Raw genomic sequence first — 19,304 nt, 5'->3', positions numbered from 1 at the left:
GCGGCGAGCGCGGAGAACCTGTTCTACGAAGACGGAGAGGGGCGCAAGTGCATGACGATCCGAGAGACGAACCTAACCGACGACGGCTCCGTCATCGGCAGCAGACTGCAGAGGGGCTACTCCTGGGAGTTCGACTTGCATCAGCAGAGAGTCGGGTTTGCCCCCTTGACTTCAGACGGCAGGCGAGCAAACCCTGTGGCTTCCCGCACACATCCGGAGTTCTTAATATGAGGACACCGCATGGATTCGAGAGTTAGGTCAACGTAAGTTGACGTATACGGAGATAGAATGGCTCATTGGGTCATCATTCTCGATTTAAGTCGATGCTACTAAAGGTTGATGTGATCTCATTTCCTCGTGGCGCGTGCAAATAGGTACACGTATCGGTTTCGTCCTACCACTTAACCATCGCCGCATTCTCGTAATCTAAATAAGAAATATATTATTGTTTAGATATTAATAAGACCAATTTTACATATATTTTACTAAACAATAAAATCTGATTTATATTTGATATAAGAATTGTCAGGAAAAATATCATTGATGTTGACGATCAACTCGATATGATTTAGTACTCAGAAATGTTCAAGATATCTATGATGCTCAAGGACTGTACATTTGAGGTGACTTTGAGGTGTTTAAAGTAGATCCGATGTGGATCTAAGATGAATCCAAGATGACTATGCTCTAAGAAGGGTCTAAAGTAGATACGAAGTAAATCTAAGATGACTACGAGAGAATCCAAAGTGGCTATGAAACAAAGCAAAAGTATTATACTCCTTGGGTTGTCACATGCATAAAGACCAAAGCCGGGTGGGGCATTATGACCTGATTCCTTCGATGCTCAAGTTAGTAAATTAAAATTTCTAAATGTGGGTTAGAGTATTATACTTAACCATCGTCGGGTGGGAGATACCTTTCTTCTTATTTAGGATATATTTTTATACTTTTAAAAGATGAAAAGAAAATTTATGATTGTCTTATCTGAGAAGAAAAGGGTTTAAGATTGTGTTACAAAGGTAGAGAAGGGAGTTTGCATTTCTCTTCTTTGTCATAATGGATGAAAAAAAAAGTTAGTGCTTTTATGTTATGATACTTTGTATACATAGGAGGATGACATGGGTCTTACATGACGATCACATGTTAATTATTGATAAATTCTCTATGAATAAACACTTTAGCATAGTATATAATAGACACCCCAACACCATGCAATCAATATGTGCTTGACACATTTGTGTAACACGATCAATATGCGTTCGACACTTTAGTACTATATAATTGATACACGCTCGATACCTCAGAGCTATGTAAAACAATAGGTCGATATCATGTTACCAAATTGACTAAACCATTATTGTATCACTAGACTTAACACAACATGATCATAATCAAAGTTAAGATAAACACATAATTGACCCTCATAACTAACGTCGATTACGGGAGTAATGCTTCCGAAAGCCTATTATAAAATCTTTTTACGTGTGTTATCCATACACTTGAATATAACTTTAAAGTTCATTATGAATCATTCAAATCCTAAACTACATTAGGCATCCGAGAGACATTTGTTGGAACTCTCTAGACCTAATTTTTATAAAGTTTAACACTCTCAGAGTCGAACAAATTGGTAACAAACCAAGATCGAGAAAAAAAGATCACGATCGGTTCTGAATAAGCTTTTAGCTCGAATAATCAAGAATAACTTAATAATAATATTTTTTAAATAATATTCGACTAGCTCAATTATTTACTATCAAACAAAAAAAATAATGAAATAGGATAATAAGGCCATTTTAGGTTTTGGAGCACTCCTTGTAATCCACGGAAAAAATTGGCATGATGCCCACCCCCCATACATCGATTCATGTGTGATTCATAACGAATTCACGTATAAGATGTGAATTTATTTATATTTTCCTTTATTATACTAAGTTACTAACAACCACCCCTGTTTGCTTTCCTCATGCACAAAGATAACCCCCCTTGCATCGGGGCGTTAAATTTTAGAGGTAGGGGTATTTCGGTAATATAATGTTGGATGGAGCCGTTCTTTCCTTAACCCAATTCCGTTCCCCCTCTTCTAAATCTCTTCCTCTCCTGCAAACCGCTACATTTCTGTCTCGTCCGCCTCTTCACGTCTTCCAGGCGCCGTACCTCTCGCTCTGTTCGGAGGCCGAAAGATTGAAGTAGAACCGCGTTTCTGTTGAAGGACGCCGCCATCGATGCGCCTCTCCGAGACCCCTATGCCATCTGTCGGACGAATTGAAGCGAAGCTGCTCTGTGAATCTCGTTCGGCGTCAGACATGATGAGGTTCGCTGCGATCTCTGTCTGCATCCCTCAGCTTCCGTGTTCGTCTGATGGGTCCCAACTGGCAAGCTTCTTTGCTCTTGTTCTTCGGAGGCCTTGTTGCTTGGGACCGATGTCATCTTCTGCCTTGTGATTAACTAGATGTTCGGTCGGAGGCGGATGCCATGGATGTGGGGGAGCGTTTCTCCAAATGGGGGGTGGGGTTTTGCTTTCCATGTATATTTTGTCGGACCTCCGATGTCCTCTTCTGGTTCTTAGGGCGCTCTCATAGCCCGTAGTGGGCTTTGCGGTCGAAGAACCGCGAGGTTTTCATTATGGATCGCCAAATGTTCCACCTTTTCTTCCTCTTTTGTTTGTTTTTGCGCTGTTTGGATGAGTCGGCCCGTCTCATTGTAGATTTTTGTGGTTTCTGATCGATGTAGCGCGGTTTTAGTGTTCTGGTTGTCTTTCGCAGAGAAATGGCACGAGTTTGCTTCTTTCTTTGGATTTGAGTTGGTTCCGTGCTTTTCACTTGTTGCGCTGCCTAGAAACTGCGAGCACCGTCATCTGCTGCTTCATGTCGCGCTGCTCTTCTCTTCTTATATTCAGTCAAGGAAACATCTTCAGTGTAACGTCTGCAGTTTGTAAGAGAAGATGTGCCTTGTAGATTAGTCTTCGTTTTCCCCCGCTTCTGTTCTCAATCGAGTTCGAAGGATGTGTTGCAAGTATTTTCTCAAGGAATCAATCGACTCCTCCATTGATTTGAGCGAAAAAGAACCAACTCTTTTGCTTTCAACAGATTTGCAATCGACGGATCTATACTTGGTTTCCTTCTCCCTGTGGACGATCGTCGTCTTCTTCTCATGCTACCTATGGGAGTTGTATGTTACCAGCGTAGATCTTTAAGGTTTGTTGATGTATTGGGTTTAAATTGCATCCCTTAACCTCTTCGTCTTTCTGCATCTCAGGTACCAGAGAGTAAGCAGCCCGGATGTCCTTCCCCTCGGCAATGGCAAGAAGCACAGCTTGAGAACCTCCAAGGAAGACGACGCCGATGAAGCTGGCAGAATCGCAAACCATTCCCCCTCGGAAGCCAAATCCTCGAGGTCGGGATCCGCCTCCTGGTCGGCCAACCCGTCACCGACGAGAGACCACCATTTGCCGCACATCTCCTACCAGGCGCAGTCTGACGCCGGACCGCTCCTCACTTCAGGCTCGTTATTTCCATTCACCTCCGCCGGACCAGCGACAGCTGAGAACCACCACCACATCGACGGGGTAGGCCACGGCGGAGGCGGCGACGTTCTCCTCCGGTGGGGGCACAAGAAGCGGTCGCGGGGACCGAGAACGGAGGGCCGTGCAGCGGCAGCGGCGGCGGCGGCGGCGGCGGCTATGCCACCGCCCTGTGGGCCGTACTCCAAAGTGGGTTACCTCAGGCCGTCCACGCCCGTCCGTGCTGCAACGGCATCTCTTGCCAACAGCCGGTAAGCGAGACCCCCCCATATCCTTCTTCTTCTTCTTCTTCTTCAAGGTTTCACGCAGCGTTTCCTTGTCGCTCTTGCGCATCAGAACTGCGTGATGTGTTGGTGGGGACACAGTAAAAGAAAAGCTTTCTTTTTCATCCCTCCGCTGCCATTCCTCATCTTCCACCCTACGTTTACTGACGAGAGAATAGCCACTGATTTCTTCCATTTGGATTTGTGTTCTTGGTTGTCGTCCATGAGCTTTCTGTGACAAGTACCCTCTCCTTTTTCTGGTTTTGTGTTCAACCTCCTTTCTGCGGTCAAGATCAGCAAAGCCTCTCTTTCCTATTCTTTCTTATCTGAAGTGGGCATCAAAGTAAAAGACCCCTCCACCACCAGTTTTGTTCGCCGCACCTACCCACCTCCCTCTGCTGTCAAGATCCCTCTTTTTTGGTTTCCTTCATCTTCTTGCAACTTGCAATGACCAGGGCCGTGGAGGAGCGATCGGGAGGTGCACCACGATCCGAAAAGCGCTTGCCGCAAGACCCACCGGCGAAGGCGAGTCTGGATGCGGAAGCCGCCGTCGGCGCCGCGACGGAGAAGCCGAGTCTGGACCGTTTCATGTGGCCGCGGATCTACGTCTCCCTCTCCAGGAAGGAGAAAGAGGACGACTTCTTGGCGATGAAGGGGACGAAGCTTCCCCAGAGGCCCAAGAAACGGGCCAAGAACATCGACAGGTCTCTCCAGGTACAAACGACGACGAGTCCTATTCATCTTAAGTTATTCTACCGTGGTGTAATTGTTGGGTGGGTGGGTGCAGTATTGCTTTCCGGGGATGTGGCTGTCGGACTTGACGAGGGGAAGGTATGAAGTAAAGGAAAAGATGCGTGTGAGAAAGGTATTCTTTCGAACTTACTTTTCCTATTTTAATTGACATTCTACATTATTACTCGTACTTTTTCATGTTAGAAATAGTGACGGAAGAGAGAATCAAATAGGCCTTTTTCGATGTTGCATTATATCACTCTCTTAAAGAAAGCAAAGCTTAGCTGGTAGTAGATCATGAAAGACACCTGATGAAATCAAGTTAGAGCTGCTGTATTCTAACAATACTTTTTTTTTTTTTTTCTTTTTCCTTTTTCTCTGTGGTGGTGGTGGTGGATTGGGTAATGGTGTCGAGTAGTCTTCTTTTTCCCTCTCTTTGGGTGGGTGATCTCACGACTACAAAATGGGCTCCTGTTTACAGAAGCAAAGGGGGTTGAAGGGAATGGAGAGCGATTCCGAGTGAAGGCTGCGGGAAGCGGAACAAGCCGTGTTGATCCGAAGTTGTGCTTCTTTGGCTCTCGTGTTGTCCTTACTCCCTTTGCACAATCTCAAAGTGTTTTGGTTTGGTTTCTTTCCGAAAGCGGGTGTATGGGGGCCCCGCCGCCCAGGGGGGTGATAGCCTCTCAGACTAGGAGACTGCAACATAGATGAATTCTTCAGGAGATCCAATAAGCCCCTCGAATGCTTGATTCCCCCCAACTCAACTCACTGGCATATCCTAACCGGTGAACCAAGTTGCGCAACCAAATGTGGCATAGATGGGTTTTTCGTGACACCGCAATTAATTTTGGGAGAAGATGGTTGTAATTCGTATTCGGAATTAAACACACTATTGGTTTGAGCTTCATGCATTTCGAATGTAGATTTTCCTACCAAAACAATCGACAACAGAATATGCTAGGAGGCATCGCGTATCCTAAATCAAGCAAGAATTGCTAACCATTACTCTTTTATCTACCCCTCTGCTCGGTTACTAGGTTTCAAGAAGAGTTTCCCAATACGAGTCTAAACCCCTACCGCTATCAACATAAAAAAGAAAAAAGATCTCGAGCACAGCCGGACCTATAGTTAGACGCCAATAAAGCATTACTAAACCATAGATAACCAGACAAATGGACAGCCTCAATAAACCATTATCTAGTCTCCACCACAGAAGAAACAAAAAAATAGTATGTGCGCCCTTCATATGGCAACATATAGTTTCTCTTGCTTGTGCCTTCAACATGACCGTGCAAGCCACATACCATCTGTCCCTCACTAGTATGAATGTCACATAAAAAAGCCAGGTTCTTTATAACCAAGATTAGCTAATCCAAATCAAACGGTTTCGTCAGGGTGGACCTATAGTTAGACGCCAATAATCTACTACCATGCTTGCTCATCAAAAGGACCATAACACAGCACTAGAAACCTATTATTCCACTCAAGGGTTTACAGTAAATTACACATTCAGCATGGAGTTCCCAAGCCAAATTAATCAAACAATATACTGAGCCAATTGTAACCAAATTTCAGTTGCAAGCAACATTTGATTTTGCCAACCTGCTAACATTGTTACTAGAGGTTGAACATAGTATTTATTTGACTTAGAACTTTCAGCCACACTTTTACACCCCATTTAGTACATCAAAAGTGAGTCTCGACTAAGATTTGATTTATAAAAATCTAAAAGGTGTATTATTGTTAACTTCAGTTTAAATATTTTGAGTCAATAATTCAAGTTCTTAATAAACCAATTATCTCATCGTGTCAGGTTGTGACAACAATTAGGTTGTGACAACAATTGATATCAAAACCGATCTAGTATTAGGGCATTGTGAGGGACTCCACGGACAGGGTCAAAGGGTACATCTCGACATGAAATCATCACTAGGTTAGACCAGAACATCAAGCAAGTAGAGCTCACATCTTATCGAAAGTAAACTAAGACTAAGATTGGTTTACAAGAATCTAGTAGATGTAATACTAAACTTTCAGGTTAAGCATTTTTAGACAATGATTCAGGTTCAACAAAGTTATCCCACACACACATCCCTTACCCACCCCCGCTATTTAAAAGCTTATATAGAAACCCAACCAATGATACTATATGGTACAAGGGTTAACAACAACATCGGATAGGAAAAAATTATATCAAAATCATATTTCTTTCCAAGCATATTTCCACAACAAATCAAAGAACAAAATAAGAGGGAATTCAACCACAAATGAGAATATTATATCAAAATCATATTCTTTTCAAGAATTTTGTGCATGATTTCACAAAAAAAAAAGTATATAAGAGCGACTACATGTCACATAAATCAAGTATTGACATTATATAACCTATCATAAAAAGCTCTAAAACACAATATCGGAAGCGTATTTGCTAATTGACCCCTAAGCAGAAGGATCCTTTTGTAGCAACAAAAAAGTTTCAGACACAAATCACAATACCAAGGTCTACCTTTGAAGACCCGAAATGCATAAGGTCCCATTTGGCAGGGGAGAGAAGACGACAAATCACATACAACTCCCAGGGTTCTAAGCGGGGAACCAAGTTCTAACAGGAATTTCCATTTTGGATCAGGCTGCATTTTTCCAAGTCCCAACATATATTTTGCTAGATTCCAATCTGTTTTGTGTCAGATTAGAAAATTTTGTGCATATCTTATGTTTGTCATGGAATTTTTAAGCCATCATCCATAAGATTACTAAATCCAACAGGAATTTCTAAGCTGACATGTTTCAGTAGAAATTCCATGTGAATTCCAAAAAACAATTAGAAAATTGCAGGTGTACTTAAATTCTGAAACCCTCATAGATACTAACAGGTAACAGAGATCAAAACTACACCTTCCGTATATCAAATTAGCCTAACACAACATCATCACAGACAAGCATTACAAGATTTCAGAGTTACTGCAGCATGATCACGCAAAGGTGAGAAACACATGTAAACATGATTAGCTTGAAGCATCCGACACATCCATCTTATGATAAATCATGATACTAATCAACGATAAATGAAGTGCCATCAAAATCGAAATACTAGAATATAGAGTCTCAGCAGGTCCACAACTGTCTCACATTTGATGGGGAAAATTGCAGTAACATTAGCGGCATTACCGATGGAACTAAATAGCGAAGGCTTCTATAGATTAGAACCTGAGCTTAGTGAAGAACCATCTATTCTTGCCGGTCTTGAAGCGCTCCTCAAGGCGAGCTTTGGTCTCCTTGCAAGCGGTGACCTTCTTGTCGCGGGACTGGAGGGAGTCGATGGTGACGACATCCTTGAGGTCGACGTCGAGGGTGTAGCGGGTGGGCATGATGTGGCTGTAGTTCACCAGCTTCAGGAACGACTTCACCCGCGACTTCTTGGCCGTCTTCTTCGCTGAGTCCTTGCGGATAACTTTCTTCGGGTACTTGGCGATGCCGGCCACCAGGCAGTGGCCGTAGGGCCGCTCTCGCGTGCCGTCGTCGAAGGCCCGCACGATCACCGCCTTTCGCCCGGCGAACCGCCCCTGCAGGATGATCACCGCCTTGTTCGGCTTCAGAAACTTCACCATCTTCTCTTCCTTCCTCCTCGCCGCCTCCCTCAACTCCTGGGAATGGAAACCCTAGCGAGGCCACTGTTATATGGTTGGTAGTCGCTTAGGGTTTGGGGCGCGGTTGGACCGGGTTTAATCGAACGGTCGAGTGGACCATCGGTCTGACGCTATGGGCCGGGCTCAGGAGAATTATATCCTTTTAGAATATTGTAATCATGTCGTCAAAAGAAGAATCATCTTTTATGGAGGTGAAAATTAATTCTATGAATTATTTCGATGGATGTGTCGGATGCTTCAAGCTAATCATGTTTACATGTGTTTCTCACCTTACTATATCTCAGGTTCACAATTAACTCCAAAAGAGATGCATCTTTTCTTTATAACCAATCCTATTATAAAAATAATAATATTCAAAGTTTATTATAAAGAGACTCCTCGGATGCGTTATATGATATAATTTTTTTTAAATATAATCAAATTATTTGAAACCCATATTAATTTAAGTTTTGAAGGAGCATTATCGGGAACGATGCCAATGAAACATTATAATTTTTGATGCAACTGATGATAAATGTGAGGACAAAAATGGAGAAACAAATAATATTTTAACTCGATAGGATAATTGATTATTTAACTTGATAAATCTATAATTAATGTCCCAATTATATGGAATCCGTTGTAAAAAGATATATATATATATATATATATATATATATATATATATATATATATATATATATATATATATATATATATATATATATATATATATGCGTGGTCCACATACGAAAAACACCAAAGAGAGCAACTCCAAATGATGAACCCTAGCGCAGAATGACAAGCCGAATACAGTGAACAGGACTGCTTCTGTCGGCAGATTGCAGGTTTTCCAACTTTGTTTACTGTCTTCCATAAACAAGGCTACCGATTACACTCCATGTCGAAGGAACTACAAAATCAATAATAATATATACTCTGATGCAGGCAGTTGACTTTTCCCTCACCAATTGTTTCATATATTTTATATGAAGATCAAAGTGGTTCCTTCCAAGAGAGTGTAATTTTATATTCGGTAGAAAGTTGCATGATATGTTAGTCACCAATCGCTCTCACACTTTCAATTGACTTCGAAATCTCAGTCGTTCATACACATTCATCCACACATTTGCTGCGTCTTATCCAAATGTAATGTCTCGTCATGTCTTCTCCATTCCCATCGCAATCTACCATTTCGTCAAACACCAGTAGCTCATCACTTCCATTTTGATCCGTTCGCCAACGCGACGTCAACACTGTACCTATTTATGATTCGTATTACCGAATGGATTGAGCGTGAAGCACGCGTCGTGCTTTGGTCCCCGCCAGGTATGAAGTCGGCCATCTCATCTCATTAAATCGAGTTGCCTTGTCCTCGTCCGTTTGGAGCGGGACACGTCACGGGGACGGATGTCAAGCTCCCGCACATTTTAAATCTATGCGCGAGCTCGATAGCCGTCCGATTAAGATCGCCTCGTCGACCCGACGCCGCAGAATTGCAGAAACGCATCAAAACCCCCTCGAGACACGCGGGCGGAGGCCGCGTGCGGCCCCACGACGTCCCCACTTCCCTTGTCCCCCTCACGTGACGACGTTCGGATCTCCTCTCCTCCCACTCTCGGATCTCCACCGTACATGGCACGATATGGTGGGTCCCGCTGAAATGGAACGGCTGGATCTGCGGAGAGGAGTGAATCGTGAGAGAGAGTCGGAAATCGGATTTCCGATGGGCTTCTTTGGAATTTCGTTGGACGTCGGCAAGGTGCAATTTCTATATCTATTCATCTTTTCCGAGGGCGCTGTTTTCTCGAACTCGGTCCCGACGGATCTCCGCTTGCTGTGGTACTGTTGGTGAGAGAGAGGGAGAAGAGGGAGATGCAGACCCCTTTGATCGCGGGAGAGGGCAGCAGCAGCAGCGGCGCCGGCGGATGGCGAGGTGCCGCCTACCAAAGGCGGAAGTCCGTTCCGCGGAGGTCCGACGCCATAACTTACGGAAACAACTACCAGAAGGCCGCAGCTCTCGTTGATCTGGTTCTTCCTTCCTTCTCTCCTTTTCATCATACCTCGTTTAATCTGTCTCAATGCATTCTCGTAACTGTCGATTTAATTTCTATCTTCTTGAACGAATGGCACGCAAATGATGCAGTGGATAGGATTTCTTTTCATGGCAAAATTGATTAGTAAGATCCTACTTCACCATGATTTTGGTTTCTTAGTTCCCTATAGATGCTTTGATCAGCTGTCGAGGTGGAATTTACTCTCTGAAATTTACCAGCCCATATTATCTTCTGTCATATCGCTGATGATGTCGAAGCCGCTGCAACGGGATTTTCATTTCATTACGGTGGTTCGACTCAAATGTTTTGATATATTGTGATTGGACAATGCAAACGAGAAGGGGATCTGATCCTACTTGTTAAGTTGTGAATTCTGGATATCATTCTTTCTTGCAAAGAATGTTCAAAAAGCTATTTGAATAGCTGCCGTCCCTTATCTTGGAATTTGGATGGCAGAGCATCGCCATCACTAATTAGAGGACTGGTTATTTGATCCCTATCACGCACAAGCTGTCCATTTTCTCATTTCTATGGCGGATGATCCCTCTTTGCGGGCTTGTTTGCTTAATTAATTTGAACAACTCTATACCTTACTTCAGCTCTTGCAGCACAAGAAATTGCAAGAGTTGCAGAGCTAAACTGCCACCTTAGATTGTGGAAATCTAGATTAATTAATTGTGCATAGGGCTCCCGCTGCAATCTAGATCTGAATTATCCAGTGTTCAATAATATAGCTTCGGTGTGAGTGATCAATACTAGCTCAATTGGTGTTTTCTTGATTAAGTTTCAGCACACTCTTCCTTTTACTTTTCTCATGTCTCCATTGCTTTTGCAAGCTATTGAAATTATCTAGTATTCCCTTCAAATTCAATTTGGATATTCAATGTTGACATTCATTAGATGTCAAGGTTGTTATCGTATTATGGATCTTCAACAGTTGTGCTGATGGCTAGAGTAAAAAAATTGAATATCCGTATCAAATTCATTTGTGAAGGTACTAGTAATGGGCTTAAGACTAAATCAGAAGGTTTTCCTTCTACTCAATTTTATTCTTTTTTTTTTTTTGCAGCTTTGATATACTTAAAATATTTATATTCATTTTTGCAAATAAGCTCCGTCACTTATGAAGCATGCTGTAGAGATTTTTTGTTTTAATATGAAATAGGTTAGTTTTAGATTTTTCACTGATGTAAATTATGAAAAAGTTCTCTGCTTTCTGAATTGTCTCAGATTGTACTGCTTATTCATATTCAAGTGGTTTCAAACTTTGAATGGCCTATGGGGCTTCTTGGAAAAAAAGAAAAAATGAAAACAAAACTAAAGACATGCAGCTTCCTTGAGATGTATATGAATGTCCCTCATTAGTTTCTTACTTAATCACTCTAATATCTTTTAACTGAAAATGGATGGCAAGATACCAGGAAAATATGTGAAACCAAAGATAAATCAATATTAATGTTTGTCAAGATATTACTTAACTGACAATGGTGAGCCACAATGCCCCCAGTATGTGATGTTTTCCCTGAAACCATTAAACAATTTCTGATACTACAAAGTGATGTTGGAGATGCTGTTAACTTCAACCCTGTTGCCAACGAAATGCATCAGATTATATCACATTTTCTGGATTGGTCTGTATTGATCCAATCTGAGTCCAGTCTAGTCTAGTGATCCGGTTCCCTTGGTCTTCTCGGTGGATTGCCAAAGAATTTGCTGGAATTAGGCTGATCCTTTCTATAAGAGGTTGATGATTTTGTGCTGATCTTTGACTGATTTAGCTACAGTTGTCCTCCTGTGGTCAAAAGTCCTGAAAGTTGAAGAAATATGAACATAGATGAGAAAAAAGAGGAAGAAGTGATAAGAGGACTGAAAAGAGGAGAAGAGAGGGAAGAGGGGGAGATAAACAAGTAAACAAACAAACAAACCCCTAACTGTGATTTTCTTTCGCTCCATCAGTATAATATTCTCTCAACCATTTTCTTTTCTCTTCTCTTATTACTTTTATTTTTGAAGTATTTGTTGGTTGGTCCTATTATGCTGATGCTATCGGATTCTTCCCAGTTTCAGATACCATAGTTAAATTTGATCCCAAACCTATAACCCTGGACCGCATGCAATCAATTTTCTTGGCTTCAGTGCTGTCACAGCAAATTTGGCTCTGCATCATCTGAAAATTGCACTGAAATGTTAATACTAAGTTTTCTTTCTGTTGTCTTGTAATACCATTATTCTATGAATTGTTGTTGATCTGTTTATTGCAAATACCAAGTTGTTTGCCCACTCTGATACTGGGAAAATCTGACTTTAGGAATTATTTGTAAGATGCATGTTCTTTCCACTAGCAGTTTGATCTGCCGTAATTGTTAGTATTCACATTTTTCCTCTTACAGGCAGAAGATGGTATTGGTCTTCCCGAGGAGATTCTAAATGATACAAGATTCGAAAAGGCTGCAAAGTTCTATTTTGTCTACATTCGCTTGGATTTTCTATGGTCACTTAATCTTCTTGCCTTAATTATACTCAACTTTCTCGAGGTTAGTTGTGAGTTCTGTCTTCCATGTGAATCTTTTCTCCTGTTTTGTTCTGATCGGATGTTCTACACGACATAGAAAAATAGCAACTTTCTGTGAGATCTATGATATTTTGAGCATGCTAATAGGCCCTTGCTTAATCTTGACAGTTAATTGTCCGCTAATATGATATTCTACTTATTCTTGGTTGATAATTTCGATGGATAATTTGTACTATCAATTTGCAGAAACCTCTATGGTGTGCAAAGTATGGCCACTATTCTTGCGAGGACAGAGAGAACTTTTTCCTTGGACAGCTGCCTTACTTAACCAGTGGCCAATCACTCACTTATGAGGTAGATTCCATTGGGCAGAAGTTGAACCATTTAAAGGGGCTCATTATTGAACCACAGACTTTTTTTTTTACCTCGTAGGCTAATGTTGAACTGGCATCATTGTCTGATTTGTTTCATGACTATTCCGATAATTACTAACATTGGTGAAGTTCTCAGCTGATATAGTTTGCTATAGTCGAATAGTGAAAATTTGGAATGGTTGAACTTTTCTTTGTATAATATGAACGTGATTATCCATCATCTCTTTCACCATGATTTGGCTATTAGACATGTATGCTTTACCTCACACTAATTTAATGTCAGAGATCTTTTTGAATGACAATTTGACATTCTAACATGTTCTTTCCCTCTTTCTTATTTAAAGCATATTCTAGGGAACTGATAATTTGGGTTCTTATCAAGGAAAGGGGTGTTGGCATGTCAGCACAGTAATGACACATTGCCATGGTTCAATGCCAACAAAAGAACCAGGCTAGCATGCCCTTAAACCAATTGGCATGTAACATACCAGCATATGCCACTGGTTACAGTGGAAAAGAGGACAAATAATTTAAAAGCAGTGGATTCCAATTAATATCATAGTCCAAAAGTTAGAATGACATGAGTTCAAAAGAATACTTTGGTGTTTCCTATAAGACGTTTGAAAGAATAGTTAAAGGACCTAAATATAAATTGTCACGATCCAACCTAATGGGATAACTAGCTTGTCAACTTTGTTGAATATGAACCGCTAGCTCAAAATATTTAAGCTGAAATTTATAGTAGTACACCCATCATACTCTTATAAGTCAATCTTAGTCTTAGCTCGCTTCCAATGTGAGACTAATTGGGGTGTTACAGTCTCCCCCACTTAAGGGCTTAACATTTTGGTCAAGGCCCAGCATAGCTGAGATTAAACCCTAGCACGGTGCATGTGAGGCATAGCCCAGTGATCACTTCACTCCTTGACGTGTAATCTGACTTCGTACATGGGTAGTCCTTTCCTACTTGAGCCCTTCACTATGCCGCAATACTTGGTCAACTCTGATATCAATTATCACGACCTAACTTGATGAGACAACTGGCCTATCAACTTTGTTAAGTCTGAACCATTGTCTCAAAATGTTTAAACTAAGTCTATAGAAGTACACTTCTCAGATCCTTATAAGTTAATCTTAGTCTTTGCTCGCTTCTAATGTGGGATTAATTAAGGTGTTACATAAATATTTTTTGCAAGCTGACTCAATGCGTCTAAACTAATTTAGTATTTGAAGGGAAATATCTAAAAGTGAAGGTTCTGGAAATGATGCGAAAATGTTAATAATTTACACCATTATTATTGACAGTGAGTCAGATACTGTTTTTCCTGTTTACTCCTTGAATAAGAAAGGGATTATTTGTAGCAAATAGATTAATGGTTAACGTATATTTCTTTTACTTCTATTGCTTCAATTTAACTATTCTTCCATCTTTTTATTCTCAAACAATTTCAGTCTCATTCCACATCGTTCTAGCAGTATGATGTGTCCACACACAATTGGCACACCATAGGTCTTCATGCAGGTATCATGTCAACACAGTATGACAGACACCAAGTCAAAATCATGGTCTATCATTTTTATCTATCTAATATAGGGGCACAAGCTTCACACAACACATAATTTTATCATCACGGCATGACATGCTTAACAAGGGGGTGAATGGCTGCACAACCAATCCATTATTATTACAAAATATGCTATTACTTTGTATGGCTTCCCTTATTGATGGCACCCCCATGCTTATCACCTTTGGCATGGTATGCTGCATCCCATGGCATGGGTGTCTGTGCTTATGTGGATCATTTGTTGTTCATTTGTTTTTAGACAAGGTATGCTTTGTTGGACAAGATGTCCCCAATATCCATCCGATACCAACTTATCTATCATGCATATACATGTCAAGGTTAATTCTTAGTATTTTCTTTTATTATGTGATACAAATAATTACATAATTTTGTTTCTTAAAAGACGACATGGAAGATCATGGTAGAATGTGATCGACTATGATAAGATTTGGTCTCCAAGCTGTTATTTATGAGAAACTTTGTCTCAATCCAAGTGTTTCAATTTATTGTATACTGTTAGCTCTGACCTTGTAGCTATGAATTTAGCAGCCCACTGAAGATAGTTTTCTTCTTCTTCACAGGGAATAACACTATGTATTCTTGCATTACATACTTTGCTTCCACTTGCATATGAGGGTTTCCATCTTTACTGGAAGAATCATTTGAACAAGTTAAAGGTAAGCATTTATTGATTATATCAACACCCACTAAAATTTTTTGTTTATGTAGAATTGTGTATGAACAAAAAGATTTATACAATTAGAAGCAAGGTTCGCAATTTCGTACCGTATTGGAGTTTCGACGTTCGCTCGGTACGGTATGATACTATATATCGAGCGGTATACCGCTCGGTATATATATATATATATATATATATATATATAATTCGGCGACGTCGCCTTATATATATGTATATATATATATGTATATATATATATGTATATATATATATGTATATATATATATATATATATGTATATATATTTATATATATATCGTTCGGTCCGGTAACGGGCGGTCCGTGTACCAGTCAGCTGACGGACCGGTAGGTACCGCCCGTACCAGGCGGTATTATTCGAAATTGCATATCTTGGTTAGAAGATTCTCAATAATGTATGGTCTAGTTCTGTTTGCAATGCCAAAGTTCATTAAACTTACAGGTAAAAGAAACTTGAAGATCCTTCGGTCTTTAAAAGTTTGGTCTGATAGGTACAGAGCATAAATCTTCAACATAAATGGTTTGCTTATATTTTGATTTTTGCAATTCTAATTTTCAGACTGAATCTCCAGCTTTCAAGAAATCTTATCCTCTTTTCAAGGATTGAGATGAAAGCAAACTTCCATCATGTCAAAATGAAAATTTACCTCTTAACTCATTATGTATTTTATGTACTTATTATGGACCATGAGAACCTTCTAGTCAATTTATTCTTATTCATTCCAGACATCATCAAGGATTCTAATTAATCAAAATCCATTTTTTTCTCACTCTGTTCACTAAATATGACATTTTTTCTTTGTTATTTGCAGGTCACGCTTCTCTTGGTTTTAGTTTGTGATATGTTCATATATGCTCTCTCTGTGTCACACATGTTTGTTCCTTTACTACCTTTAAGAGTCGCACCATATATCCGTGTTGTCTTTGTTATTTTGACAATCAGGTTAGCATATCATTGTTTTCTATTATTCACTGAATTGCTCTCTCTATAGTTACTAATTTCATGACTAACCAATTGCTGAATGGGAACCTCTGCAATGCCAATTTCTTTAAAGATCTAGAACAAGAGAGGCTTGTACGGAAACTTATTGGCTATCATATAGGGGATAAACAGATAACAAGAAAATGTCATAAATTTGATCAAATCCTATCACCTTATCATGTTGTATCTCAGATTTCTCATCCTGATTTTCCTGAATTTTTATTATAAATGCACATAGCATAATTTTACTATGAACTACTAATTTCATGGTTGATGGAAATTTAGTTTTTGCTATAAAGTTATATGGTCCATGTCCAATCTTTTATGATCATTGAACATAATTTGAATTTTGAAGTATGACAAAGATCAGAAGTGCCTAGTTCATGTAGTGGATTCTTATTTGTGGGAAGTCATTGTTGAATAATAAACAATGTTATCATACTTCAGGGATTTGTGTGGATGTATGCTCACACTGGCTGGAATGGCTGGCACATACCTTAATATCTTGGTAAGATTCAGTTTTAGATGTCTTCCATCAGTATGCATGTGCTTGTGCTTTTTGTTACTGTTGCTTATAGTGAACTATCCCATTTATTTTCTCTCATCATAGCTATTGTGTAATTGAAGTGATATTACACTTTTTTCTTTGGCTTTTAACACATGTTAATATCAAACTAGAACTTTTTGTTTTGTGTCTGAACTTAATTTTCCATTTTCTCTTATGTGCAGGCTCTTTCGGCTTTTTTCCTCTTATTTGCCAGCTGGTTAGCTTATGTCACATTTGAGGACACTGAACAGGGAAGGACCATGTTTAGTTCTTATGGAACCACATTATATCAGATGTTTGTACTTTTCACCACATCTAACAATCCAGATGTGTGGGTTCCTGCCTACAAGTAAGCAGGCTAGCAAATTCAGTGCTTTTGCAATATAAATGATTTAAACCCTATCAGGATTTAATTGCATATTGAAAAATAATTGTCATTGACATATGAAAATTAGGAAGGGTTGGATATACTAGTTAAGTGGTCTATTATATATAATTTAAGTATAAGCATTTTGAGTTATGTTGGCAAACCATTCGAAGGATTCAAGCTCCGTCACCATGAAGAGTTCAAACTGACTGCCAGCACAGTTCAATCCATGTCATGCCAGCTGAGACGGCCAGCATGCCATTGGAACAGTAAAACAAAATTAAGTTGAAGAAAAAAAGAGAATACAATAACTTTTTCACAGCCTAAATAAATAAATAAATAAATAAACAGCTACTTGTCTGGATCTCTGCTGGCTTCCATTACCTCCACCCCTCTTTGGTAGCAAGAGGTGAAGCTCAAAGTAGGCCTCCTTGCCTAACAAAGAACTTGCCTCTTCGGTGCCTCTGATCTTCTTCTCCAATAGCTTGGAGGCATCGTTTTCTATTCTTTGGCCTCCCGTTTAGTATTTGAGTTTTGATGAAAACGAGTTAGCTGTGACATGGCAGAAACATCAAGGGCTAGATTTAACAGACACCCTAATTGCTGGATTTAATATCAAGTTGTAATCCAGCTCAGCTATTTGAAGTTTAATCCACATTCATTATTCAGTTAAGAACCACATTATTCAGCTCAGCTATTTGAAGTTTAATCCAGTGAAGCCTGATTCAGTTCAAACTCCCATGTTCCATGTCTCATACATCCTTTAGAATAAGATGCTTTTAGGGGAATCTTGCTTAAAACTAAAATCCTTGGGGTACCCTGTAAAATTGTTACGTTAGAAGGATCATGTTGAAGTTTGAGGTGATCATCAATTATCAAAGAATCTACAAATGCCTCTTGATATATGCTGACTGTCATGCATCAAGATGGGGGTTCCATCATGCACACCAAGGTAGTCACTTTATCAGGTTTAGTGGCACATCAGAACCTTACAGTAGGTATCAAGGTTATATGTTATATGTTAACCTTACAATAGGGACTTGAGTAGGAAAAACCATAACACCAATACAGTTCCATGCCGAAAATAAGATGTGTGACTTGCTACTTGCAATTTTATCTTTAAGCATCTTTTGGGTAGGTTAACAAGTCAGTCTACAGAAGTCATTCAGCTAGTAGACTGCTAGTGGTTTGATTACAAACAGGATTCCATTGAGTCATGTTTAACGACATAGCGACATAACTTTTTGTTTTCAATACAACAACAACAAAGCATAAAGTCCCAAACTCCGAACTATTTGGGGAAGTTTTTGTTTTTAATGATGCCATTAAAAAATTTATGGGCCTCCTTTCTGCAAAAATCTGGCAGTCTTTTGTAGAGAGCTTTTATTCCAGGTTTTATTTGCTGCTATTTTCAAGTAGTCTGCGAAGGATCAAAGTTTAATGGTTCAGATTGACATCTGAGGCAGCTAGGGCAACTAAAGAAACCCTTTTGAAACAAAAACTGTACTATGAATAAATTACTATGTTATGTGATTGTCACCATGCTCATTTTTTGGAATTAGAATTTAATATTATGCTTGTCACTGTACAGGAATTCGCGATGGTCATGCCTTTTTTTCGTCCTCTATGTGCTGTTGGGTGTTTATTTCCTTACAAATCTTATTCTTGCTGTTGTTTATGATAGCTTCAAAAAACAGGTATTTCCAAGATTTTTTGTTGAACTTTTGAAATGTATATGTGTTAGATCTATATGCTATATAAAGATTTTGCTAATATTTTGATCAACAATTCTCGGTTGTGGTATGACTTCTTTTTATAGCTTGCAAAGCAAGTTCTTCAGATGGATACAATGAGAAAATCCATTTTGGAAAAAGCATTCAGTCTTATAAATGTTAATGTAAGTCTTCTTCCCTGTATTTTGTTTTTTAGTTCCTTTTCATAAAGAAAATTAGAACTGCAACCTTCCTCTATATTAAAACTTTTTTCAACTTGATGTACAAGATGGATCTGGTTATCCACTTGGTCAAGGATGGAGATA

At 39.6% G+C, this 19,304-nt stretch overlaps 3 protein-coding genes across 7 annotated transcripts in view; 2 read left to right on the top strand and 1 right to left on the bottom strand.

Annotated features, from left to right (window-relative positions):
- The first annotated feature begins 2,106 nt into the window (after positions 1 to 2,106).
- LOC103981506 (uncharacterized) lies at positions 2,107 to 5,425 on the top strand. 3 transcript variants are annotated; one of them, XM_009398258.3, is made up of 5 exons: positions 2,107 to 2,314; positions 3,259 to 3,774; positions 4,242 to 4,500; positions 4,574 to 4,651; positions 5,000 to 5,425. In XM_009398258.3, the coding sequence occupies exons 1-5, from the start codon at positions 2,226 to 2,228 to the stop codon at positions 5,039 to 5,041; spliced, it is 984 nt and encodes a 327-aa protein (XP_009396533.2). In that variant the 5' UTR covers positions 2,107 to 2,225; the 3' UTR covers positions 5,042 to 5,425. The 3 variants fall into 3 exon arrangements, with proteins under 3 accessions (XP_009396533.2, XP_009396531.2, XP_065023901.1); XM_009398256.3 differs by lacking the exon at positions 2,107 to 2,314 and adding an exon at positions 2,493 to 3,171; XM_065167829.1 differs by lacking the exon at positions 2,107 to 2,314 and adding an exon at positions 2,493 to 3,171 and having other exon boundaries at positions 4,937 to 5,425.
- A 2,159-nt stretch (positions 5,426 to 7,584) lies between these two features.
- On the bottom strand, positions 7,585 to 8,185 carry LOC103981505 (large ribosomal subunit protein eL27-like). Its single transcript, XM_009398255.3, has one exon. It carries the CDS (start codon positions 8,124 to 8,126, stop codon positions 7,719 to 7,721), a length of 408 nt encoding a protein of 135 aa, XP_009396530.2. The 5' UTR covers positions 8,127 to 8,185; the 3' UTR covers positions 7,585 to 7,718.
- A 1,700-nt stretch (positions 8,186 to 9,885) lies between these two features.
- Positions 9,886 to 19,304, top strand: part of LOC135649436 (two pore calcium channel protein 1-like) — a 32,464-nt gene continuing 23,045 nt past the window's right edge. For 2 of the 3 annotated variants that reach the window (XM_065167781.1, XM_065167774.1), the window contains exons 1-9: positions 9,886 to 10,175; positions 12,592 to 12,735; positions 12,960 to 13,067; positions 15,234 to 15,329; positions 16,183 to 16,313; positions 16,800 to 16,860; positions 17,082 to 17,248; positions 18,858 to 18,963; positions 19,086 to 19,163. In XM_065167781.1, coding sequence (XP_065023853.1) covers positions 10,020 to 10,175; positions 12,592 to 12,735; positions 12,960 to 13,067; positions 15,234 to 15,329; positions 16,183 to 16,313; positions 16,800 to 16,860; positions 17,082 to 17,248; positions 18,858 to 18,963; positions 19,086 to 19,163 — 1,047 coding nt within the window. In that variant the 5' untranslated portion in view covers positions 9,886 to 10,019. The remainder of the gene's footprint in view (positions 10,176 to 12,591; positions 12,736 to 12,959; positions 13,068 to 15,233; positions 15,330 to 16,182; positions 16,314 to 16,799; positions 16,861 to 17,081; positions 17,249 to 18,857; positions 18,964 to 19,085; positions 19,164 to 19,304) is intronic. The other variant, XM_065167790.1, reaches the window with a different exon arrangement.

The sequence above is a fragment of the Musa acuminata genome, chromosome BXJ1-4 (assembly GCF_036884655.1).
Source record: "Musa acuminata AAA Group cultivar baxijiao chromosome BXJ1-4, Cavendish_Baxijiao_AAA, whole genome shotgun sequence".
Classification (NCBI taxonomy): Eukaryota; Viridiplantae; Streptophyta; class Magnoliopsida; order Zingiberales; family Musaceae; genus Musa; species Musa acuminata.
Note: the sequence above shows the minus strand (reverse complement) of the source record. Positions and strands in the feature narration are given on the sequence as shown.

Bases quoted from the DNA above. Each gene is read 5' to 3' on its own strand.
- LOC103981506 (XM_009398256.3), top strand. From the start codon at position 3,005: ATGTGTTGCAAGTATTTTCTCAAGGAATCAATCGACTCCTCCATTGAT. The intron at 3,172-3,258 runs GTATGTTACCAG...TCTGCATCTCAG, and splicing joins TCATGCTACCTATGGGAGTT to GTACCAGAGAGTAAGCAGCC. The intron at 4,501-4,573 runs GTACAAACGACG...GGGTGGGTGCAG, and splicing joins ACATCGACAGGTCTCTCCAG to TATTGCTTTCCGGGGATGTG.
- LOC103981505 (XM_009398255.3), bottom strand. From the start codon at position 8,126: ATGGTGAAGTTTCTGAAGCCGAACAAGGCGGTGATCATCCTGCAGGGG.